Source organism: Schistosoma mansoni, chromosome 2 (genome assembly GCF_000237925.1).
Source record: "Schistosoma mansoni strain Puerto Rico chromosome 2, complete genome".
NCBI lineage: Eukaryota > Metazoa > Platyhelminthes > Trematoda > Strigeidida > Schistosomatidae > Schistosoma > Schistosoma mansoni.
In genome coordinates, this window is record NC_031496.1 from 12254552 (window position 1) to 12281741 (window position 27190).

Genomic DNA, 27190 nt, shown 5'->3' on the forward strand with positions numbered 1-27190 from the left:
TTGTTGTTTGCATCAATGTGTACATAGAAAGAAACCGAGTTAGTATCGTGAGTATGCACCCCAACTAACACTAACCTAACGTAATTTTCACGTTATTTCTGTAGTTCATTGCTTCTTTTCAATCAACAGTTGCATTTACTTGAAAGATAAATATAAAATTTGCACAATTACTTTATTGTCATATGATTTATTCTGATGAAATGTATAAAAACAGAAAACTTGGAAATATGTCATCGGTTCTCTTGTAAAATTAAAATATATTGCAAATATGAATTGATGCTATAAATTTTAATATAAAGTGTAATACTGTCAATTAGATTGAGGTCAATCTACCGACTGTCAACTCCTTATTTTAAGAAGTAGAGGTTATCTTTTTTTGAAGAAAAAAGAAAAGAAATATACACGACACACCATAGGCGTATAAAAATTTAACAGTTATTAAGGACAAAATGTTGTATCATTCCCAATACAAAAAAGATATTTACAATAATATATATGTGAGCAAAATTAAACCAGTTGTCGTCATCGTTATCACAACATGGCACCTGAGAAAAATAGAAAACCCAATACAAACAACTTCAGATGAGATGAAAGAACAAATAAAATGAATGAATCTGAGGATAAAGTATAAGTCAGCAAAAAAAATTATTAAATATACAAGGTATTGAATTCAATCCAAATTGATATGTACGTAAAAGAACAAATCAAAAGAAAAACAAATGATGAAAATCATAAATTTGAAAAAAAAGAAAGGGAATGAGCAACAAAGTCAATATAAACAAATATAGAAAAAAATGTAGTGTAGTGATTGCAACTAATATTAGTAAATTGAATAGATTTCATCCATCATAGATTGTAATATCAACCTACAGGATTCTTGTTTTTCTACAGATGTATCCAATGAACCATTTGAATCCGAGTGTTGTTCCGGACCTCGACCGAAAAATCGTATCAGTTTACGATGGACACTAAAGAAAGTAATAATGAAGCCAATAATAATTAAAAGCATTTAAAAAAATATAATATACAATATTGTTATATAATTATTTATTAAGATTAGAAAGCAAATAATAATAACTATATATTTTAACGTAATAGATGTTATATAATATGATTTCATTTAGTATCTCAATTAACGTTATCAATTAATCAGATTGTCGTATTTTCCATATGGATAGTCAACAGATTGTCATTGGTAATGTAGTATATTTTCCCCTTTGTATTCTGCAATCTGCGTTTGAAGATAGGTATCTACAATGTTAGATAATAGCCACTCAGTCATAAGCAACGTAGAACCTGTTACATTTCAGGTAAACAATGTAACTGATGTAATACTAATAACAGACAAATTTAGCTAGATGATTGGTGAGGTTGTAAACCTTCATCAACTGAGGTGGTTAGGAATTGGTATTACGCAACCTTAGCTAGAACCTATCTCGACGAACGATGCTAGCTGGGTTAGGAGCGATTCCAAAAAAGGAACTAGGCGAGCCCAAATCAAGACGCGACATCATCGCTCCCGCTCCATAAATTACACTATTGTTAGTCCGAAATGTATCGGTATATGCAGATTATCCAGTTGGTGCAGACATTGGATGAAATGGATCAGAATCAGTTTGAATGACTCAGATGCAATCACTGTTTGTCTTACTCCAACTCTTGAGTAATTGTATTCCTTCATTTAATCCACAGTATTTTTTCTTCTTGAACCATATTCTCAATATTTAGCTTTCTTCATTACTATTGATACTATTATTATTTTAACTAGTTTACTATTCAGTTATAATTTCCCATCATCAATTGACTGATACGATGTACGACTACTTGACATGATAATGAAATAAATAAATTAGCTTAACAAGAATAGTATTTTAATCAGAAAAAATGTTTAATTAACAGCATAACCAAGATAGGTTTTATTCAGCTTGAAGAGATAGAATGTACTGTTTTCGTTGGTTCCTATCCTAATCTATATTTAAAAATTTACAAACTAACTATTCATTATTCATAAAATGAAGCATCATTGCACTAACATAGAAAATGAAAAAAAAACAGAAAAGACATTTACATCATCTCCTTGAACATAGAATTAATCATTTTGTCTATTATATGTTCTCATTCCTGAAACTTATTCTTCACATCTCTTTGATGTGTTTTGGTTTGAATAGTTTTTTTAATGTTAAAGTTTGGTACATCTGTGCATCAAGCTAATTTATTCGCTACTTCAACTTTAATACACTGAAAGAAACTATTTTCATTCGTTATATGTGAAGAATTATATTTGAAATAATCTCAGCGACTGAAATTTTAATAATTCCAACGTTTCGTCCAGCAAACTTGTCTGGACTTCTTCAGGGTAATAATCAAAATTAAAATCATCAAAGAAATATATAGTGTTCAACAATCATATCAGATCAAATCTATGCTCTGCTAATCCAAACGTTGGAATTATTTAAATTTCAATCGCTGAGATTATTTTAAATATAATGTCTTCTCTATACTCGGTGCCTAATTGGTGTCAAACTCTTCGTCTTAATCTTGACGAATATTCGTATAAATTATTTTCTTTCATTTTTTTTTCTAACCGTTAACTAGAATGAAAGTTTTTTTGTTGATAAAGACCTCAGAAGAATTGAAATTGAATATTCAAATTAATTAATTGATGTATCGATTCAATGATCAATAATTAGAAAGTTTTATTAACTGATCAATTGGTCATTGGTCACAATGAAATAATCAATATAAGGAGAAATGAATAAAAAAAATTCAATAACTAATTAAAAATGAAAATGCGCTAAAATTGATCAAAACAAAATTAAATTTGATATTTTTCTAAAAAAAATTTTATTTGGAGATAAAGCATCTCTAACATAGTTTCGTAGACAAAAAAACAATTATCAGGAGGGGTTTTGTGGAGATTTAGTATTTATCATAGTTGAAAGCGTGAGTCAATTGAAGCTAGACCACCATGGAAAACCTGGAAACACTGGACGGCCGTTTCGTCCTATTATGGGACTCCTCAGCAGTGCGCATCCACGAACCCGCCCTCGCGAGATTCGAACCCAGGACGTACCAGTCTCGAGCCGAAGCCCTTAACCGATAGACCAGTGTTTCCAGGTTTTCCATGGTGGTCTAGATTCAATTGACTCACGCTTTCAACTATAATAAATACTAAATCTCCACAAAACCCCTTCTGTAATTAATATAATCATATGCTCACTAGTGACTTCGAGAAGTATATCTAGGAGCTCTAGTGAGAAGCAGTGACCAGTGGAGTTCAAAAAAACAATTAACATTTAATTTTAATTCCTTAGAATCAACTCTTCTAACTTGAATAAGGTTCTTAAAATGCTAAGGTAAGCACAAAATTATAACTGTTTTGTTACCAACGGTAACACTTTACTAAAACTAATAACCGCAAACGCCTTTTTTTTCTAATTCAATTTTCTACATGACCTTAGCCTTATTCTATTTGGTTGTTGGTACTTTCAGTTCATGTTATATCCCACGGTGAATTACGAATGTTAACTTTTAGGTCTATTTATCGACCAATGTATTATGCCTTTTTCCTATTGTACAATTGTTACGTAACTAAACTATTCATATTCGTGTTTCTCTTATCATGAGCTTTATTTTGATCTTTGATTTATTATCATACGATTCTTGAGTTATACTCAGTTATTGATTACTTTGGTTTGTATAAAAACCCAGTATGTTTGTAAATAATGATTCATACCACTGAGGCTGTTATTGGTGTTTTGGACTTAACTGGTTGGGCTAGGCAGATCGCAGGACCGGTTAGCACTCTAGTCTGCTCGTACGGGTTTCGTGTCTCTGTTCCAATCGATAATTCGCTGCTCCCTGTTTGGCGGGTCTTATCGCGTCACACATCAACTAGTCATCCAACTCTTCCACTCTATTACAAGACATAACAGTTCACTAAATATCTGCATCCTTGAAGGTTATGTTTCTGTGAGTATATAGATGGCAGAGTTGTACCAATTCGTTGTGTACGGCTTGTTTTACCTTGAATATCAAGTTCCCTACCATTTGTCTTTTCGGCAATATTAACCATTATGTGTTGACGTGTTGTATGATTACGAAGAGAATCAATTGTATTAAATATTGTAGGTCCGTACTGAAGCTTAAATAACGTGATATAACATAAAGTTATGAACCATATTCCTTTTAAATTTACTGCGTCGTTTACGAGTTCGTTTTTTGCATACTATTGAAGTTATTGGGATTCATATTCACAAACCTAACTTTTGTGCACAAATTAAGTTTGTGCAACAACTCTTGGCCATTGATATAGGAATAGATTTAAGCTAAACTTCGATTCACTCCATTCTCTTGAAAAATTTGTAATCGCTTCCAGTTTTGTGCCACCACATATTTTCAGCATTCGTTTATTGATTAGCATCAAACCATCATAAAATTGACATTTTATTAAAATATTTTTTTGATTCTCTTATTAAATATTATGTAGTCTGGAAACTGTTTGATTTGATTTTTTTCAATTTTTACATATAATTACTTTGATTATTATGATACTCCTTGTTCTAATTAATTAGTCAATCAATTGACATTATTTACATAATCACTTGTGAAATTATAAATATTATTGAATACGACTACCTGATTAACACTATTTTATTGATGTAGAACCATGATGAAAAACGAATCGAAAGGAGATTTCGGTGGGACTAAAATTTTTGGACGACCTTTGAGCAACGCTAAAGTGACCTTGAGACAACTCACCTCCTGATCAGTGTCAAAAGAGGGTTATAAGTTAATATGAGAGGTTAGGATTAGGATTGAGAGTTAGAATTTAAGGTTATGAATTACAGTAAAGGTTTTCATCACGAACTGACACCAGCTATTTAACTATATGGATGAATAAATCTCGCGCCCAAATCCTAGACTTACTATCTTTAATTCCACTGATTCGTCCACAAATTATAGTCTCGCCGAAATTCCTTGTCTCTAGTCATCATTTTACTTAACCTGTAAAATCAGTGTACACCTTGTAATACTATTGTTTTCCTTTACATAAACTATTCATTTACAAATCTGTTTTGTGTCGAAAAACAGGCAGAAAATTTACCGCCGTTATTGTAAGCTTGTCCTTATCCTAAAGGTTATGGCAGACTAACCAACCCTTCTAAGTATTCAATAAACATGCGATATCTAGAACTTTTCTGTAAAAGTTAGTGTATCAGTGTTGCATATAAGAGTGTAATTTTCACTGAGGACTTCATTTTAATCATCTAGAGCTATCTACATATGTCTATGAACACGTAACTGTAGTGGGTCCCAACTTCCCGGATGAAAAAAAAGTAAATGAAGTGAAAGTAGAGCTCGGAATGAATGCCCCAGTGAAAATTATCCTATTATATACCACTTACCCATTAACTGAACAGAAAATTGACCGAAAATATTTGATATTGCATAGATAATAAACATCAAAAAACGGATGTGCTACATATTCACGGGCATGTATCCCATCTCCCATACTTATACTGTTCAAAGGGAAAATTGAACAGGATATTACTGAAAAACGTTAAATTAAGAACAGTCTGACGAACATTGAGTAGACCTATCTTACCATACCTAAATTTTAACGACAGTAACAATAACAGTCTCAACTACATTATGTAGTCATCTAGTCACAAATTTCATGCAAAAAGTGTATTACCATTTGGATCGATCAAAGAAAATAATCATTATCAATATAATTTGTAAACATAGATTATGTCAAAAACGAGAAAAATAAGCTCGCCTTAATATATCTTAACAAATACAATGTATGTGATTGTGCTTACTACCCTATCGGTTGAAAAACACAATTAAATTTATTTATACAGAAAGTTTAATATTATGAGAAAACTCATATAATATTATTTTATGTTAAAACAAGTAATGAGAACAAAATAATTCGAATGAATTTAAGTTGTTCGATAAACAAAATTATCATGTGTTACTTAGTGAAAAAAAGTGTACTTTAGATAAACGTTACTATGGTTACATATCTTCAGTATCCACCATTCATTATGTTACAGTAACATCATTTAAGTTAATCAATAGGCAATTTTTTAGAAATGCTCACGAATTAACTGATGTTTCAAACCTATCGATATTGAAAATTAGGTCAGAAACTAAACCCCCATAGAAAGATAAAGTACAAAAATGTTTAAACACACAAACAGTTAACCGAAACAACACTTCCTAAAAGAAATATGACAAACTAAAAGAAAAGAAATACTGCCAACAAAGACGTTTGTATTTTTAGTTAACAACTGACTCTCAACAAAGGGGAACATTAAGAAAATAAGCAAGGAATATGTCCCAACAATACATGCCAAAAATTTAACGCAAAAAGGGAGGAATTTAAAATTTAGGAGTAAATCACCAAGAATTTTAAGGTAATCTTAACAATGATGTATATTAATCTAATAGTCATCTCTGATTAGTCCATTTGGTTGCTATACTACGTAAATATGAACAAAATCTTTAAGGTGTTCAGACATATACACATTGTTTGCCTTTCAAAAATTAGTAACTCACTATTGAGGGGTACGATTACAGTCACATTAACTATCACTATACTCTAAGTTTGAGCAAAAAATATCTATTAATGTAATATGCATGTTTGAAATTCCTTCCACAATTAACTGCTGCTACCATATCTCTGTCAACTGATGTACTGAATTTTCATCCTTGTGACCAAAAGATGTCTTTAATGTAGAGAGTTAGGAAATGTATTGAATTTATTCACTAATCATACTTATTCCTATTCTATATTAGCGATACCTTTCAATGTGTGACTTGAGTACATTAACTCCTGAGTGCATAAATCTGAACTTAATAAACAAGTTGCACTATATGCTTAGGATTAAACATAACAATAAGCATGGATCTTCAAGCTAACCTAATACTTCACCGATGTAAAACTCAGAAAAATTTATCTACTAGGCCTTCGATCATACTTACTGGATGAAAAATAGAGACTGGATTGAGTTAGGAAGAACAGATCCTAAACTTGAGAATTATTGGGAATTCAATATAGGGTGACAATTTAATAGTTTGTATGTTTCAGAAATATACTTAAAGTACTACTCATTTTATTCTATTTACGTGAAATCTAGTACAACTGAGAGTCAAAAATAAAATACGCCACACAAAACAAAATTTGTGTATGGGCTAGGATACTGTCCGAAAGCCCGGACCGAAAAATGTGGGTCCCTCAGGGGGCCTTCAACCTAAAAGTTGTAGAACAACGTCAAGAGCTGTCTTCCTATGGTACCTAGTGACAAAAAATAGGTCCATATACTGTCCGTTCCCCCCAGAATCCTGTAAATTATCCACACTATTGGTTTGCAATAAGAGTTTTACAACTACCCAACGTAGACCCGCTCCAAGCACCGGACGTTCGCTTTTCTTCCTTTCACTTTCACGAAAAAAACACCACTACCGTATACAGACAATGAGTAGGAATTCACTGGTAGATGTATAAACGCATGTCCGTATGAGAGCATTTCGAGAGGAAAAGCGTACTCTCACCGCTCTCAGCAGTACCATGGAATCTGAGGGCCACCTACAAGTCTATGAAGTTATTCAGGTTAGTAAACTCTTTCCGACGCAAAAAAAGATAGTGCCTTCTCCTTGTTTCCAACTTCTCAGTCATTTTATAACTTATTTTGAAATATTTTCAAATAAACTTAGTTTAATTAAATAGTAACTAGTGAAATAACTTTGTTCCTTAACGCTAATAATCCTTGATAAATATATATATATATATATATATATATATATATATATATATATATTCCCAAGGATTGAAAAAGTTTATTGGTGAACGAATCCAACTTACAAGCAAATTATGCTGGATTTTTGAATTAATTCTCCATCAGAGCACCAAATTGTTGTTTTCTTTCGACTTATAGTGGGATTAGAAGAATTTGGCTCAGACAAGAATGTAGTTGATAATGATTCAATAGTTGAATCATCATTTATACTAACATTGTGGGTTATTTGTAAATTATGCTGTTTATTACATAAACAGTTTGTATCTAACTTATCAAACTTTTTTAATTTAGATTGATTTTGTGCAACGAATCGAAAAGCGCATACTTTCATGACACTAATAAATGGAAAATTAAAAGGATTTTCTTCAGGTGTCATATGACGATTTTGTGCTATACTCATAAGATATCGAATGAATTGAACTTTAGAACATTTATGCACTAAAACTAAATCCAAACAGCCATCACCTAAATGTGCCCAAGGTGCAGGGCCACAAACAGCTCGTGAACATCGACAACTTTGAACAAATGCATTAATTGCTAAAAACGTGCCTCGAATAGTATGCCAATTTTTTATTGGTTTAAGTGAACTCCGACTTGGTGCTAATTGATTATCATGTAATTGTTCTATTCCAATGTTTGAAATTTTTTCTCTTTTGTTTGACATAATATTGCATGAATTAACATCAAAGGAATTTCTTTCGGAATTTTTATCTAAAGATAAAATGAACAAGATTGTTTTTAATGAGTTTATTAAATTTACATTGGTATTGAGAAAACTTATACGACATAAAAAAAAACTTGTTACAAATAAAATTTAGTTCATTTATACTTCTCAAAGTGTAATGACTAAGTACAAGAGTTTCCATTAAGCAGACCGTGGGTTTGAATCTAGTCCAGTTTATGTAGCTCTTAAATGCCCTGGTACCACCAAGGGTGGGGGGGTCAGCTCTCCATCTTCAAATGCTCTCACATGCCCACACGTATACAAATAATAACAAGGAAGTCTACTCACTCTATTCTCGCAGCGGGGGTGTTGTTTACGAGATTGAGAGGACGAAAAGCGAATGTCGAGCACCTTAACCGGGTTGATGGAAACAGAGGTTCCACCTAGGGGAATTGGAAAACCCTGATTCCAAACCGATGGTGCACATGGGCTCCAGGATCTTGGAGGAACAAATGGCGTATGAACCAATCGTTGGCCATTGGCTACTATGGGATCGCATCTCCTGACGTTGTCCCACTGCCTTGCGGATAAGACCTTTCGGTCAAAAGTTCGGGGAGTGGCCTCCTAAGAAAACCATCTGCTTCGGTTTGGGAGCCCGGGCGGTATAGCAGTCCTCACACATATCGAATGGTTCATGTGGTACATGCATCTGGTGCCTTCTTGTACCAATGTTGGTGTTTAAGTAAATAAATACAATTTTGGTAACTGAGTCATATCATTAACATGTCTATCATACCTTTGAATGATGTTCTTTGTATAAACGTGTAAATACCAAGACGTTATAAGCAATAATAGGTCAGAAACGCTACATCATGCAATGATCTTACTTGAATATCTATTAAAAACTAGAAAGTATATATTATACAGTTGAACTACTGACTTTCATTCTGTTTCGCATTCCTGACTTAATTTAATGTACAATACAGCAACACTAGTATCTAGCACCATCGATGAATGATAACCGTCTTCATGAGAGTACGTGTCTAGTCTTCTTTGGTTTTCAATAATTCCTTATTTGATATCAATTCGTGGCAAAAACCATGCAGCAAAAATGTAGTAAACGAGAATAATTAGGACTGGTATAAGCCCTCCAAAACCACACGATTTCGAACAATAACGCAGTGGCTCCAAACAATTGAGATCAAATAACGCAAAAGTTGTAGTACCACTCTCCAACTGACGATGATATAGTGATAAACGAGTGAGTATTTACAAAAAATTGAGCGTATCCTTGAGTATTAGCCATTAAAGATGAGTGCAGTTTAAAAATTCAAAATAACGATTTTTGCGAAAAAAAATTATCCATAGACTGGATTCGGACAAATTCTGGAAAAATAATCCATCCTCAAGCAAAATGAACACGAGTATAGAAAAAAAATGAAAATCACAACAACTACTATAATAACTAAAATTTAACTCACCAAATATTAAATCAGGTAAATGAGAGTTGAAAATTTTACGATCATCAATGTTCGATGAAATACTCAAGCCTACATCAGAATCCGATGATTTCTGATTGATTAGCGCTTGTGAATCAGTTACACTTTGAGTACTACCATTATTTAAACTAGATGGTATACTAGAAAAATCACTACTACCTCGAATATTCATTGATGAATTCAAGGGCACGTCAAATTCCGTTTCATAATGTTTTATACTACATTTATTCGGTGAATAATCGACAGGCAATGAATCGTCAGTTTGATGATAAATATTTGATTCACAAACAGAACATCTAAAAGAAAAAAGTTGATATACAAAAGGCACATAAGAAAACATCAAAATAAAGTAGTGTACACAAATAAACGGGACAGAAAATTATATTCAATAGAAAAAGATTTTTCTATGAAACCAATTAATATAAGGTCTGATAACTTAAACTAAAACGCAATTAACTTTGATATTGTATTGAATTAAAGTAGCGAATAAAGGAAGTAAAAAGTTAATGTGGCGAGAATATACTAAACTAGTTAATCGTGTTACCATACTAATAATGTTATCAAAAAAGGATCCTACATCATTTCATAGGGGAGATGATATTAAGGTGAGTAACAAGTTAATCAATCGAAATGTGAATGACATGTGAAATTGATTTTTTCTAATCGGAATCGTGTGTAACATGTATTTTATCATATCTTAAAAAGTATTATGGATCCCTAATTACGTAATATGACAACTATGTGTCCACATAATAAGTTATTGAATTTTATTGTTTAATACAATTCAGTTCAATGTAGACAAATCTGACTGGTTAATCCAACTGTAAATAAATCATATAAAAAGTAGTATATTCATAAATCCTTCTTTTTTAATTTATTGTGAAAGTCAAATAAATCTTTATCACCAGTCTTTAGTTTTACACTTCGTGTCTTTTCTCTTCTTCCTAAATTGTCGTGTAAATTCAATTTGGTGTTATTAGAAGCGGATTAGAAATCGAATCGAGTGTTTATTTAATAAGATTTATCCAAAGTGAAATTGACTAATGGATCAATTGAAGGTATACATATTCAATTAAATATTATTCAACACTTGAAAAAAATAAACTAAACAACAAAAAAAGGTTAAATTATCAAGGTAAGGAGTAAAATATCGAAAATAAATAAGTAGTTGTAAACAATTAGAGTTGACCTAAAATATAATAAATTAATTATTAATCAAAAATAAATTATTTAAGTTATCCAGTAAATTCATGAATATCATCATACTGTTTAATGACTATTATAATTGTCAGAAGGGGGTTTTGTGATTTTAGTAATTTTATATAGTTGAAATTACGAGTCAATTGAAGCTAGACCACCATGGAAAACCTGGAAGCACTGGACGGCCGTTTCGTCCGATTGTGGGACTCCTCAACAGTGCGCACCCACGATCTTGCCTCGCGAGATTCAAACCCAGACTGATAGGTCCTGTCGACATAAGTAGTATGTAACACCAATCAGAAGAGGAATGCGTAGTAGCAGAAGGCTATGAAGGTCGACTATAGGAAAACAGAAGCGGGAATAGAAAGGAAATGTGACTTGGAAGAATCATACAAAATGTGAAGAATAAATGATGGAGTTATGCAAATGAAGCATTCATATATGGTTCTTGTATTTTACCAAGAGATTCTGTAATTATGTATTTAAATACATTGGTTGTCTCCACCTGTGTTCTCATTCATTACAGCCATGCTTAATAGAACCTATCAGGCTATGTCTTACAACACATTTCCAATTCAATAAACAGATTTACAAGTAGACTAAAGGAACTCCAATGGGACAACAAGTATCAGGGATGATCGCAAAAGCTGTTATGCAGACTTGAAACTACAATTGTACCAATAATTAAACCAAATCTTTGGATGAGTTGGGTAGATCGCATGTTTGTTATCCGCAAGAGAAAATATAAACACAATGATTAGCAACATTTCTGAACACACCAATTCTATAAGAGAAGAATCAGAAAACAAAATCTAATTCTTGTATATGTTATTCAGTGAAATAAACACAGGAACCTTGGGAACCCGAATATACAAGAAACTAAGCCAAACACATGACGTACTAAGTTACAACACTCACAACCTAACAGCGCACAGAATCATTTATGTACAGACATATTTCAAGAATAACAAAACAAACTCAAGGACTCCGGTAACAAGAAAAATTAGAGAAACTCATCTTCTATGCTTCTTGAGTAAACATAATTATCCCTAGAACTTTATCAAAAAGTATCTAGAAACTCGATACATCAACAGAAACAAGAAAAAACAAATTGTTTAACCATATGTCAGTGATGTGTGGACGAGGAAAATATGATTGACTGTTTGCTTAGCCAGACTAGTAAATAGTCTGAAAGTTATTAGATGAGTTATATATTTTCCTACCATTATTATTATCGTGATTGTTGTTGGTTTTTTGAGTGGAAATATACTTTTATTCTAGTCAGGCTAGTCACGTGTTCTTGATCTGAGTTGTGTCGAAGTCTTGTAGAATGGACACTGGAAGGGTATCTAGTGTAGATATTCGTCAAGGGGAAAACTGAGGGTTATAACAGTGAGAAAGGTCTCAGAAATTACCAAAAGGATTTTAAAGCCTTTCGGAACCGAAATCGCTTACAATTTAACAGAAACACTTTATTTCATTTTATATAAACCAGAAGACACAACGAAAGGCAGATGCAATATCACCCACAAAATAAATCAGTATGAAACTAGTGAAACTTTAAAGAAAATCATAGTACTTACTACAAGTATAATTCTCAAACAAATGCATCTACAAAAACAAACCGTTTTAGACATTAATGATAGACATCACCCATTTAAATAAAAATTTATTAATAAATATACATTAAAAATAGGTTCATTTAGATTATCTTTTTTCGTACCCACTATTACAAACAATACCATTAGATGATAGGTTGTTTGGATCCGAACACGGTAGAAAAGATATTTCGCCATGATAGGATGCATGTTGTAAAAGTGTCTTTAAGCCTATATACAAATGAACAAAATGTAAAAAAAGAAAAAAATCCAAACATTGAACAATTGTATTTTAAAACATACAGTATATAGAGTCAGTGTATGTTAGAATAATGTCAGTCAGTCAGCTAATTATAGACTAGATGGAACAAAGGTATGTGTAAATGGGTCCGTTCAAGTGATCACACTTGAAACAACAACACATTAGAAATGGATAAAACGAAAAGCAAATAGATAAAAATAATTATGTGGAGAGTTGACAATTTAAAAAAAGTATAATCCGAAACTAACGAATAAAATCAGTGACACTGTATTTTCATACCATGTATTATTGTGATTTCCTCCTACTCACATAACGTCACAAAAAAAGTCGACGAAGCTATCACGAGCTGAATTATTAATAGTATTTAAAATTGTAGAGTACTGAGCTGTAAAGAGATATGACAAGAATAAAAATAACAACGACGGAGGGTTCACCTAGTGGAATTAGAAAACCCTGATTCCAAAACCATTGGTGCACATGGGCTCCAGGATCTTGGAGGAACAAATGGCGTATGAAATTATAGTTGGCCACTGGCTACCATGAGACTACATCACCTAACGTTGCTCCACTGCCTTGTAGATTAAACCTTTTGATCAAAAGTTCGGGGAGTGGCCCCCTAAGAAAACCACGTGCTTCTGTCTAGGCACCTGGGCAGTATCACAGCCCTCACACAAATCAATTGATTTGTGTGGCGCATATGTATCTGGTGCCCCTTTGTGCCAGTATTTATGTGTCTAAATAATAATAATAATATGTTTGATAAAACTAAACATTATACGATGAATTTTTTGAACGAAGTGGCTCATAAAAACAAAGTACAACAGTGGTTAAGTGGTTGAAGCTTTCAACTTTCCCTCAGTAAGTCACTGATTCGAACTGTGTTCCATTACATTTGGTTAAAGTAGCCGGATGGTATCAATAGCCCATACATGAGCGCAAAGAAATGTGGTTCGAAGCGTAGTACATAAACCTGTTATTGATGAATGATGTACGTCAATAAATAAACCCAATCACGATTTGATTGAGATAGATACTTTTTAGGTGGTTGGAAGCAGTCGACAAGAAACTCTTAGCCTAGTTTCAGCGCTAGTTAGCGCTCGTCTTCAAGGTGTACCCATGATCTACAAAGAGCTGGAGCTCACTTTGGGACTCAACCAGCAGTATCTGGCTTCCCAGCTTGAGACACCAATGCTCGATAACCAAGCAGAGATTGACCTCCTGTAGGACTGGAATATTTACAATAAATCGATTACAGTTTAATGGTCAGTGCCATATTTGTCTAGTACTTTAATGCTGATCGAACTCGACTGACCGAATCACAACTACCTAACATCTCAACGTAGTGCGTGGGATATCGAGTCACCTAAACTAGTAACTAAACTCAAACCTGACTGGCTGAATCCGATTACCATTAAAGGACTAATCAAGTATGATATTGTTCACTACTCACTAGCTAAACAATCGCACATAGACAGTGACTATTGCTATATGTACATTTTACTTCAGTATTGCATCTTACCAATTGGATTTTTAAAAAGGGAAATTAAATGATTAATTGTAAGGATAAGGAGACTTTAATTTTTCTTTAACTTGCTGTGGCATTTCATGGCAATATGACATTGGGGTTATATTTATCGGATTAACATTATTTCAGGTCGATATGTTTGCATCAATTAAGCGTGAAATTCGCTCAGTATGACAAGTTCGAACTTTCACCGCAGATATAACAGAGCCGACATATACATAACAGGGGTTGACACGGCCATAACAAGAAGGTATAAAGTGATTGGTAAAAGTCAACTAGATAAATATATTGTTATTTATATCATTAACTATGACTAAATAGAAAAAACACCAGACTTTACAAACAAAGAAATTTCAGTCAAATAACTTTAGTAATCTGAATTTAAGATTTGTGTTAATGACATGTAGAGGAGATAGGAAGATAGGAGGAATAAAAATAAATGTTATAGACGATATGTTATACATGATATAATCGAATCGAAGTTAAGAAAAAATTCACCACAACAGTGATAAAATCATACCAGAATAATTATATCTTTGAGGACCCATCCAACGTCGTTTATCATCATTACGCAAAAGATCAGAATGAAACCCATAGCCTAACATCGTTAGTACATAACGAATAAATGTTCCATCGTCATCCGCATGCACAGTTACAACATCCAAACTAATATCATCACCTATCCATTAAAATGGACAAAGAGAAAATTACATTTGTAGGAAGAAGAAAAAAAAGGAATTCGTCTTAACCTACTCATAAATATGAAACTATGATTATTTGAAATAAATTTCACTATTCAAAGACTTGTGGGCACTTTAAATTATCATAAGGTTGAGATAGAGAGGTAACGAGTTAAGTTTTTGCATTATATTTACAGATGAACCTTTGTACAAAACAGGGTTTTAGGTCGTCTTTAATAATTGAAACTTTGGAAATTACATGAGAAGTGATATAATTAGGTCTTACTTCAATGATTCTCTCCATGACATGTAGGCGGCTATCTCTGAGGTTAATAAGTAACAGAAACTAGAAAACCACCGATGGAAATCAAAGCAAAACCTTACCAGTTCGATCATATCTTCAAATGATAGTCTTAATATAGAACGAAGTATGTTATGATGGTGGTAATAGCAGATCATGAATGATTCGTTACAAAACTCCAATAATCCATACAAGTTTTGATTTACGTTATAAAAGAACCTCTGTAGCTAGACATCGAAAACCTGACAAAGGCTTTGAATCAATCTACTTGAGAAAAAAACCGGGTCTAGTAGAGTTAAAAATTTACCACTCGATAGATTTTAAAGCAAACAAATGCTTCACACTGTTCTAAACTAGCCATCCTTCAAGATTTAAGGATTCTCTTTGACTAATGTCATACACATGCTCTTTAAGTCTCACTTTCGACGGAAAACAGCTGCCGGATATTGGAATGCATTAACTAATCACTTTTCTATAAATACACTGAAAATATTATTTTATTTCTATGAATTTACCGACTTCTTTAATTTTTTTGAATTGTCTTTATCAACAACCTTTTTTGACTAAGCCAGCAAAAGTGTTTCTAGTAAAGACCCATCGAAAGAAGATTGTATTTCCGATTTCTATAGATTTCAAAAATTATCAGTTATACCCAAAACTTTATTGTATTAATTCATTAGGAATTTTGTCCAGTCACATGTGAACTCTCGTTTAGTATGACATTCATATTCACTGTATCCATTCAGGTGAACTACATTCTGAGTGTGTTTTCGATATAACTCTAGGTATTCTTCCCTATATGAGACAATACTAGGTGTGTAAAAACTAGTATATAAATGAGTGTATTTCATAAGTATCAATGCCAAGGTTGGACTTGATAGTTTCAAATAAATTAAGTGTTGAGTAGAAAGTTAATAATATCTTTGTTATATCTCTATGAGTAGGAAAATTGTATTTCTTACTTTTCATGACTTAATGCAAGCCACTTCTTCAGAGTAAACAAATGGCAAAAATAGATTTATTATGAGTGTATTTCAGTCCAAAGACGATTTATTTTCGGGAACGTGCATTACGGAGAGTCAAACCACCAGTTCTTAGTGTTCTTACTCTGCATCGACGGAATTACAGTAGTTGCCGTTTGTTAAACACTACAACTACGGATACCACAGTAACGATTCAGTCAATCTACAAGTTCTGGTTCCATTATAACTATCTGATCCCAGTTATAACTCAGTTTTCAGTTCAAGTTACCTCTCAATTCCAGTTTTCAGTTATAATCAAACGTCTGCCTTTGAAGTGACAGTCACAACAAACAACGCAATTACAAGTTTAAAAAAACTTCAATTTCAGTCAAAGAGCTAAAACTAGTCCTCTAGTTTAGAGGAGATTAGCCCATTGAATTTATGTTATAGCTCATCAGTGTATTGAACGAACGTATGTTTCAATAATCAAGTCTAGAATAGCATAATAATTATTTTAAACGTTTTATTAAATAAATCACTTTGTGTTATTCATTTAAGTTCAAAAAACACTAAATCCAGTCCATACGGAATCAATACCTCCGACCCAATCTCAACAGATAGACATACTAACTGCAACAACTGCTTTACCTTTTTAGACATCGTTCTCCAGCAGTGATTCAATTTATATCGATTCAACATTAGATCAATTTATACATTTTAATTACAGATAACATGCTCTCAACAATCAATACTTACCAGAAATTATATGAAGAGCCGCAGTTACAACATCATTGGTACCATGAACAGAATATGAGACAGCATCTGTTGAACCTATAAAATGAAGGAAAATAACAAGTCAACAAATATAAACAACTACAATTATTGATTGTAATTGATATTAGATGGTTGAAGGGAGTTAGTAAGAAACTCTGAATCCCGGCGTCATGCTAATTGGGATTCTTCGTTAAGACTTTATTACATAACATTTGAACCGGTTATGGTAGTCGTGGATGAACACCAAAACACCAACTCTGAATACTGGATGGGTTCTTCCTTTGACCGGGAGGTTTTATGGCGGAATTGTTCGGTATTAGTTTTCAACTCGTAAAAGTTTCTGCTGACGATAAGAGTGCATAATAAAGAGGCACAGGAAGGTACTATACAAGGTGGAGGTGGACAAAATGATTGTATTGAACATTCTAACCAACCAAGAAATACCGTCAAGCGAGGTAACACAACATTAATATCTCTGCATATAATGTTAAACATTTTGAGCTTACCAAATAACGTGATGGAAAAAGAACACTTAAAACGCATTAATTGGATATAGAAGTGTAAGTTTTGGTCGACCCTGACAGAAAACAACACAGTTGCATATGAACCTGAAACAATATGCTTTTAACTATATAGTGAGGGTGGGGTGAGGATGTCAGAAACGCAGGAAGTCACCCACTCGTGGTTTTGTTATTTTTATTTCATAAACTTTTGTGTTTGTTTTTCTCCATCCAGTACTCCCCATAGAAACACTCCTTCGTCTCAGCCCCATCAAGAACAAGCTTTTCCAATTTTTCAGTTGTGCATTTAGTGCGCTAAATTTGGACTCTTATTTTTAGTGTCTTTCGGAAATATGATTATATCCATGTTCCGTTCGTTTTAATACATATCCATTGACCTCTACTAACATATTTTCCCTGCAACATTGTCTTCTGAACTCCTTGGGAGCCAGAAGAGAAAAGGTAATCGGGATATTCAAATATTCGAGTCGAAGTTAGACACTGTCAATGTGTAGTTTGATAGTTATCGTAGTGCAACTGGGCTATAAAGTTAGTTACACACCAACTAATTAGTATTGGGAGTTATTCTAAAATTTAACGATTAATTAAAGAAATGGAAAAGATGTACAAGAGAACAAGTGAATAAACTAAAACACTGCAATAGTTCCGGAGAAGAGAATGCAGACTTATGATAAAACACACCTATGAATTATCAAAGGAATGTAAAAGTCATAGTCCGTGACGAAGACCATTTTCAGAAATGAATTTATTCTTTAAAAACCTAAATTAAACTACAAATGTCTTTGTTTTGTTTTTCCGTAACTAACCTGCCGGAATAACTCCAAGTCGAATTGTTGGTTTTAATTCAATTTCTCCAGGTTTATGGCCCGAAAATAACGGTAGATTGAACTTAAGTCTTTCGTGTAACAATAAACCTTGAACAGCTTCCGTTAAAAATCCATCGCCACCGACACAAATTACTCTGAAGTTACATGGAAAGAAAGCAAGACATAATAAAGGAACAACAATCAAAGACTTAGATCTAAAGAACCAAAGAACTGATTAACAATTTGAAAACTTTATACTTAACTGATAGGTAAATAAAAGGGAAGTACATATCCTAAACCATTAAATGAGTTACGTACAGCCAAGCTACAAGCTCTGACTTGTATGCTATAGATTACGATTAGTAATAAATACGAAATTCTACTTCACTGTCCAACATACTAAGTATACAACTTTTAAACATCAATTTAAAATGATTGCACTTGTTTAGTCAGTTAATGGTTCTAACTTCTGAAATCCACTCAATTAGGAATCGGGAACCGGATTTCATTAGAAACCTATCAGTTAGGTCATCTCAATCGTTGCAGTACTTTATCAGATCCATTGAGTCATCACAAAATAGCAAGACGAAGGTTAATGAGTAGTTACACAGCATTAATAGATTATATACAATAAATATGACCTCGCATTTAGGAAAATGAAATTCTGGACCGATTGTTGTGGTAAAATCATAGTACTTCATCGACAGCATTGCTTATAGATATTTAGAAAGGACAACACTTGGTAGATAGTATACGAACTCAAAACTTAAGGACAGCCTTATTTGCAAAGCATACATCGATAATCCACTAAGAAAATTACTAACAGTGTTACATGGCCCTAGAATATGAGATCCACTATGTTGTTGTTTATGTTAGAGAATTTACACTTAGGTGACATAATATACTAAATATTATTTAGGAGTATCATTGACCTAAGCCAGTCATATTTGTGATAGCGACCAATTAAAGAAACATAAGTAGTGAATTAAATAAGTGATACCATGTTTTAAGAACATTACTTGAATGATTAAGAATTTACGACCTAATTATCCTTTCACAAAACCAATTAGATATGTTAGAACGTAACGAACGCGATGATTTTTAGTCTTGTTATTGTTAATTTAACGTTTAAAATCCCCAATCTTTAGCTATAGACGGATATCTGTTGCGAAGATATCCCAAGTTAGTATGGATAACAGATAACGGGACTAGTTCACCCACTTTTACTATATTCCGATAGTTATTGAACCTACTGTACTGATATTAAAACAATTTTATTGATAACACCGATAAAAGCTTGGTCAGCGAACTTAACATCCTGGAACAAAACGTATTTGTAAAGTGATTAGGTGGTTGACTTCAGCAAACGCTATCGGTCGAGTGAGAGCTTATGGCGAACTATCATCTGATTTTACAACCTCAAGTGGTGTCCGACAAGGCTTTCCACTACCTCCACTTTTGTTCAACTTCATCACAGAACTACTTCTAAAAATTACGTTCTCGTCGACTGAATTTTCAAGAATTGACCTACTACTAAGAGGTCCACTTATCGACTTGAAATACGCAGATGAGTGACATGGCTCAGGATCGAGCACGATGGCTTAGGTGTATACACTCTCTCTCCCTTTAAACTATGAGATTAAAATTCCTTTATATCTTATATCCTTATACACAATCTTTCTTTTATATATTATTACCATTGAAGTAACTACTATGAATTTGGTGTTCATCTTGTTGTGCGATGAGGTGTATCAACTTGGACCGATGCATATATGTGCCTGGTCCTACGTTGTAGATGACTGACTAATTACTTTAGTAAATAAACAAACTACTACTGAATCGAACAAGATTAAACCAAATCGTTATATATATATATATATATATATATATCACTCTGGTTGATGAAGTTTTTAACAAGTGAAACTGGAGAAGAAACTCACCCATCATAAGAATCCAATGAGTTTTCAATAAGATAATCTGTCGCGTGATCCCGAGATGTTGTAGCTATATAATTGGAAAACACCACAACAATAATAAACGTTTAATATAACTTAAATACGAACCTGCTGTCGAGAAAATATATTTATTTGTCTAATTTCCATCTTTTCTTTTCACAGAGATCCATTAACTAGGGAAATATTTCATTTTAGAAAATTACGAAGCGAAAACAAAATAACTTTTTTAAATATAGGTAACCTTAAATAACGTGTGGACTGTTTTGTATAATCTACAAATTCTTCCACATAAAAATAGCTAGCAAACATGTGGTATGGCATTTGTTCTGATATAAGATGATAAAAGTGAGAACCTCTCAAGAAAAAAAGTGGAACCCTTTTTAAAAAACGTGTGATGTTGTTCTACAGGAGTATAGAAAGTAAAGCTAATGAGACAGCGATAGATCTGACAATAATAGATGATAATAATATTCTATTTAACATAGAAGCTTTATGTTAATAGTATTTGTAAATTATTAATATTTGGCCAAACATAGAACGGTCACGAAAGTTTGTGATTGAGTACGTAAATGCGTCAACGCCCGAACTAATGATAGGGAGTGAAATGGTTAAATGCATCGACCACCTCACCTATCTTGAAAGTCTGATCAGGCTTGATGGGTTGGTGTCTGATAAAACATCATTACGAATTCAGAAAAACCGGTTGGTTTTTTGCCAGCTTGTGTCACTTGTGGAGTAAGTGTGATATCCATTTTCCAACTAAAGAATGAGTTTTGTGAGCAGCAGTTTGCTTGTTTTTTTTTCCCCATGAGTGTAAAACATCACAATTAAAAAGAGGACATTCGTAGGTTACTAGTATATGATCATGTATCTTCGAGCCGTTGCTCGTTTATTTTGGGACCGCCGAGTTAGATATTATAAGGTTAAACATAGAGTACTGAGTACAGAAAAGCAATTGACAAGGTTGTGAATCTTTACCAGTTGAGGTGGTTAGGATATATACTACGTGTGTGCACCTACCGACTACCTCGCAAGATGATGGTTAGTGTAGGAGTAAATTGGAAGGAAACTAAGGACAGCCAAATTAAGACATGGGATCATCCTGTGAAGACACTGACCGTTGACTGACCCGTGTAGGTAGATGCAGACTACCTGGTTGGAGTCCGCGTGATTATCGTGACCATTGGCTAGAGCCTTTGAATGACATGGCTCAGAATCACTGACAAAGGCGGAGTTGTATTAACTTTTTATCCTCCTCTAGATTTTAAGTTCCTGAATTCTTAGGATCTCATTAATTTATATTTCCTCGAGTTGTCTTGAATGTTTAATCTGTACTATTATCATCAATACTGTTACTACCTCTACTAGTCTGGGATTTACCCTGGCAATTTCATCTCACTGTCTTAACTACGTATAACAACTTCAACCGATGTACATGTGTGCCAGATTCTATGTTGCATTTGACTGACTGACTGACTGACAGAAAAGTGCACAGACAAATTGTAATTCTTAATTTACGTGCCGACTATATATGGGAACAATAAGACTCAATATCCATAACCCTACTGTCCTTAGTATGTTGTGTTATAAGAAAATTCAAGGTTCAAGTGTGATTCCCAGCTTCGCAGCAATCATCAAATATTAACCATGTACAACTTACCCATTGAGTTCCTAAAATTTCGAAAACCAGCTTCCATTAGTTAGCAGTTTTAGGTATAGTATGAATACCAAAAGTGTATTAGGAGACTATATATTATTCTGTGGTCACCTGAATAATATCCGATTAAACCTATCTGCGTTCGCCGATAGAAAGTTTATTATTAGGAACATGAAAGATGTAAAGAATAATCCCTACCACGTACTACCTATAAAACATTTTAATGATGTGCGAGTATAGATGATATGTCAGTATTTCAGTATCTCTGATTATTAATTATACGTCGAATTTCGACATTCATAAAAATAAAAGGTACCTTAAAAATCAGCAAAAAGCACTCAATTACAATGAATGGCTTAGTAGCTAATATACTTGGGTTTCAAACAAAATTTTGCAAAGTTAAATGCTGTCCCATCTACGTTGATTTGAACATCTAGGTAGTATTACTAGTTATTGCACAAAAAGTGTAAGGTTGAAGCTGGGTAAATAAGCTTGTATTCAGTAAATGAGATGAGTTAGTTTAAACGGTAGTGGAAAATATGAGAAACCCAACCAAAACGGGACCTAATAGATAAATATACTGCTAAGAAACGGTGTCCTTTCTAAGTATACAACAAGTAACATGGGTGACAATGATACGGAGCAAATTTCCAAAAAAAAATCAACGTAAATACCACCACTATAAACTCACCAACAACTTTCGTTTGAATGTTGGCTAGATAAAATAATGGTGCTACTTGGTGAGTATAAATCTGCTGTGCTTTTTTTGAGCCGCTAAAAGGATTGATAAAAACCAACAAGTTGCGTGGACGTGAAGGATCTGTATTAATAGAGGTTTTATTTATTAGCACATATAGAATATGAATTTTCAAAACAATTTAGATGCACATTTTATCATTTGCATGTATTACTACAAGTCAATTATTTGATAGTTGATCATTATGTGAACCAACGTTTGAATGGATGCGAATCAACTAGGATGAGAAGTAAGATCATACATATTCAACAATACGATTAATTATTTTATACATTACTAAGTCCATCTTTTCGTCAATCTATTATTTATTTATTTAAACATAAATATTGGTACAAAGGGGCACCAGATACATATGCGCCACACAAATCAATTGATTTGTGTGAGGGCTGTGATACTGCCCAGGTGCCTAGACAGAAGCACGTGGTTCTCTTAGGGGGCCACTCCCCGAACTTTTGATCAAAAGGTCTAATCTACAAGGCAGTGGAGCAACGTTAGGTGATGTAGTCTCATGGTAGCCAGTGGCCAACTATAATTTCATACGCCATTTGTTCCTCCAAGATCCTGGAGCCCATGTGCACTATTGGTTTGGAATCAGGGTTTCCCAACTCCTCTAGGTGGACTCGCCGTGTCCACCAACCTGGTTAAGGCGCCGGACATTCGCTTTTCGTCCTCTCGATTTCGTAAACAACAGTAATGCCACGAGGAGGCAATAAGACATCCCTGGCAGAGGCTATATACGCGTGGCCATGTGAGAGCATTTCGAGAGGGAGAGCGGACTCTCCCCACCCTCGGTGGTACCACGGCATTTGGGGGCAAGCAGTGCATTCAAGATTTATAGGATGATAATTAGTCGTTTTAATAAAATACTGACTCCCCAACGAACGACAATTGACTTGGATCATTGAATTCAGTGAATAGAAGCATGAATGCATATATAAAGGACACATCGTAAGCTAACAGTATATGATTAAGACTGAGGAAAAACAAACCAAACGTGAATATGAACTTGACCACTTATATTCTAACAAACAAACTTTGTTGGACAAGTTATCCATAAATGTATTGCTACTTAATAATAGTGAACTCTCTTTGAGGGAAATTGCTTCAGTTTATTAGACTTATAAAAAATGTCAGTCTACTTCCACTCAATAAATTCAATAACAATATAATGTAATTGGTCAAAACAAGGCTGAGACAGAAACAAATAAAACCGGGGGAATATGGTAGGAGAGCAGGGTTACCATGCTTCATTCATTAAATTAACGTTAAGAACTAGTTAGATAAGTTCATGTGCTCTAGTATTTACCAGAAATACATATTGCGCTTTAGTTAACGACTTCTTACGTGTTTTTATCACCTCGCACCGCAAGGGCAAACGATTCGAGTACGCGGAACGTTATCCTCGGTCTCCCGAAACCACGCTCTAAACTATATGTAGGAACTTTTAACGTCATAACGTTGTGCCAAATAGGACAACAGGCTTCCTTAGCTAAGACTTTAGAATCTCGTACCATCAATGTGTGCTGCGTCACCGAAAGGCGCATACAAGATCCGAGTAGCGTCATTCATTTGCGATCACGCTCCCAAGTCATTAAGACCAACATCAATCCAACTTCCTTTTCAGGTCCCTCAAGAAATACCCTTCTACGGTGTGGGCAGCCGGGAAGTGATATTAGCCCTCATACTTGTAACAGCACGAGTAGCGTCATTCATTTGACCTCACCATGTCAAAATAAAGAACCATCTCGATACACGCTTCGTGTATCTGGAAGCCCTGATGCTGCTTCCCGTGGCCTCACTGGCGTAGGTATAGCATTGAGTCCTAGGGTACAACCAGTTCTTTTGGACTGGATCCCAGTAGACAGTCGTTTGTGCGCTGTCCGACTAAACGGAGCAGTAAGGACTCAGAAAGATAGGGAAACTTGTCGTTGCCTCTTCGTCGTCTCTGCCTACTCTCCCACTGACTGCAGCTCACATAATGTAAAAGATGAGTTTTATAGAAGACTTTCTGACCTTCTCCGAAAAGCTAGGCGCTCTCATGTAGTAATAGTGGCTGGTGACTTTAATGCTCAAGTAGGTAAACTAAGAGGAAGGGAAAGACACCTGGATGGATCTTATGGTGTCGTGGCTAAAAGAACAGATAATGGCGACCGTCTGTTGCAGCTATGCTAAGATAACCGCCTGTTTCTTGCAAATACTAACTTTGAGCACAAAGAAAAACATTTTTTGACATGGCGACCCACGAATTCGTCCCAACGTTGGACTCAAATATATCACATTGCTATCAGCCACCGATGAAGGGGCTCGATAGAAGACTGTCGCTCATTCTGGAGCACATGCTTAGATTCAGATCATGCTCTAGTGCGAGGTGGTCAGGATGGCCGAGCGGTCCAAGGCGCTGTGTTCAGGTCGCAGTCCACTCTGTGGGCGTGGGTTCGAATCCCACTCCTTACACTAGACTTATGCCCCCAAATGCCCTGGTACGGCCAGGAGTGGGGAGAGTACGCTCTCCCTCTCGAAATGCTCTCACATGGCCACGCGTATATAGCCTCTGCCAGGGATGTCCTACTGTTATATCGTGTGAACTCGTAATTTATATGAACGTGCGATTGGAGAGGAGTGAATTTATTGATCGGACGCAAATGATACTTGAAATCGTACGAGCAGTCTTGAGTGCTATTCGGTCCTTCCTATCTGCCTAGCCCAGCCAGTTGAGTCCAGAAAACAAATAACAGCCTCGGCAATATGAATCATTATTTACAAACATACTGAGTTTTTATACAAACCAAAGTAATCAGTAAACTGATTATAACTCAAGAATTGTATGATAATAAATCAAAGATCAAAATAAAGATAATGATAAGAGAAACACGAATATAAATAGTTTAGTTACGTAACAATTGTACAATAGGAAATAGGCATAATACATTGGTCGATAAATAGTCCTTAGAGTTACCATTAATAATTCACCAGGGGATATAACACCTACTCACTGCCTTCTCGTGGCGGAGGTGTTGTTTACAAAATTGAGAGGACGAAAAGCGAATGCCTGGTGCTTCCTTGTACCAATATTCATGTGTTTAAATAAATAAACTAGTGCGAGCACGTATCTGTCTGCGTCTTACTGGACGTAGGAAAGACGCTGCAAGGAAGCCTCTTAGGGTTCTACTTAATGATAGGCAAGCTAAGAATATATTTCAGGAACAACTAGAAAAACAGTTAGGCAGCCATGTAAGTTGTGCCCACTCCGAGGCAGCGTGGAATGACATCCAAAAAGCTGTGGAAACAGCAGTGATATCTGCTAATACGGTGAACCACAAGGTTAGGGAGAAACACTGGGTCTCATCAGCACCCACTGCACTGATGGATGCTCGAAAACATATCACATCTGACTCTGAACATAACGAGAGGCGAAGTCAACTTGAGCACAGGCTAACAAGAAGCTTACGCAATGATCGCGAACAGTGGTGGGTAGCGAAATCAAGAGAGATGGAAAAGGCATTGGCAATTGAAAACAGCAGACAACCGTTCAGACTTGTTAAAGAAACCGGTATTAGGAACCCAACTGACAAGCATCTAAAGTTTCATGTCCACTATTTAACCAAAGCTTCCCATGTACATTTTCTACACATATACCTCAACGAACTTGTCAAAGTTGTGTTTAATAGAGGACTGGGGTCAATACCAATTTTTTCAACAAAAAAGGCCAAGCAATCTTTTGTAAATGGTAAGTAATTGTCTTTTAGCTGCAGCGAACAACCAAGTGATTACGTTACTGAGAATCTGAAATTGATTCCAACTCCTTTACAGATACACGTAAATTAAATGTGAATAATAAGCTATTACTGTCCAAAAAATAATTAACTTTGCTGTGGTAAAACAGACATTAACTTTGAAACGATCCGATTTTAACTCACTTGTCTTTAGCACACTGCTATTTAAAAATTCCACCCAGTCAGACACCTGTTGGTCGCAAACACAGTAGAATGTGGAGCAACGAACTTTCCAACCATACTTCTTTGCTTGTGTAGTGCTCCAAATAGTGAATCCACGGGAATTACATGCCTTTTTCTTCTGTAACGACCCAGATAAATCAGTGAGCCACCTCACACCAGTAACATCTGACAGGGAAGTGGTTCCGATAATATTCTTAAAACTTACTAGAAACAAGTAATAATTTAATATGTCATACTCTGTTTTATTACTGTACTGACTCTTAAT

At 34.4% G+C, this 27190-nt stretch overlaps 1 protein-coding gene across 1 annotated transcript; it reads right to left on the minus strand.

Annotated features, from left to right (window-relative positions):
- Positions 1-154: 154 nt before the first annotated feature.
- On the minus strand, positions 155-27190 carry Smp_130110 (proteasome subunit alpha 6 (T01 family); the record flags this gene model as incomplete). The annotated part of the gene is made up of 7 exons (XM_018795706.1): positions 155-968; positions 7874-8605; positions 12895-13000; positions 15077-15235; positions 17256-17330; positions 18601-18755; positions 26886-27190. Coding segments are annotated over 7 exons (1680 nt in total), but the record flags the coding sequence as incomplete, so codon positions are not given.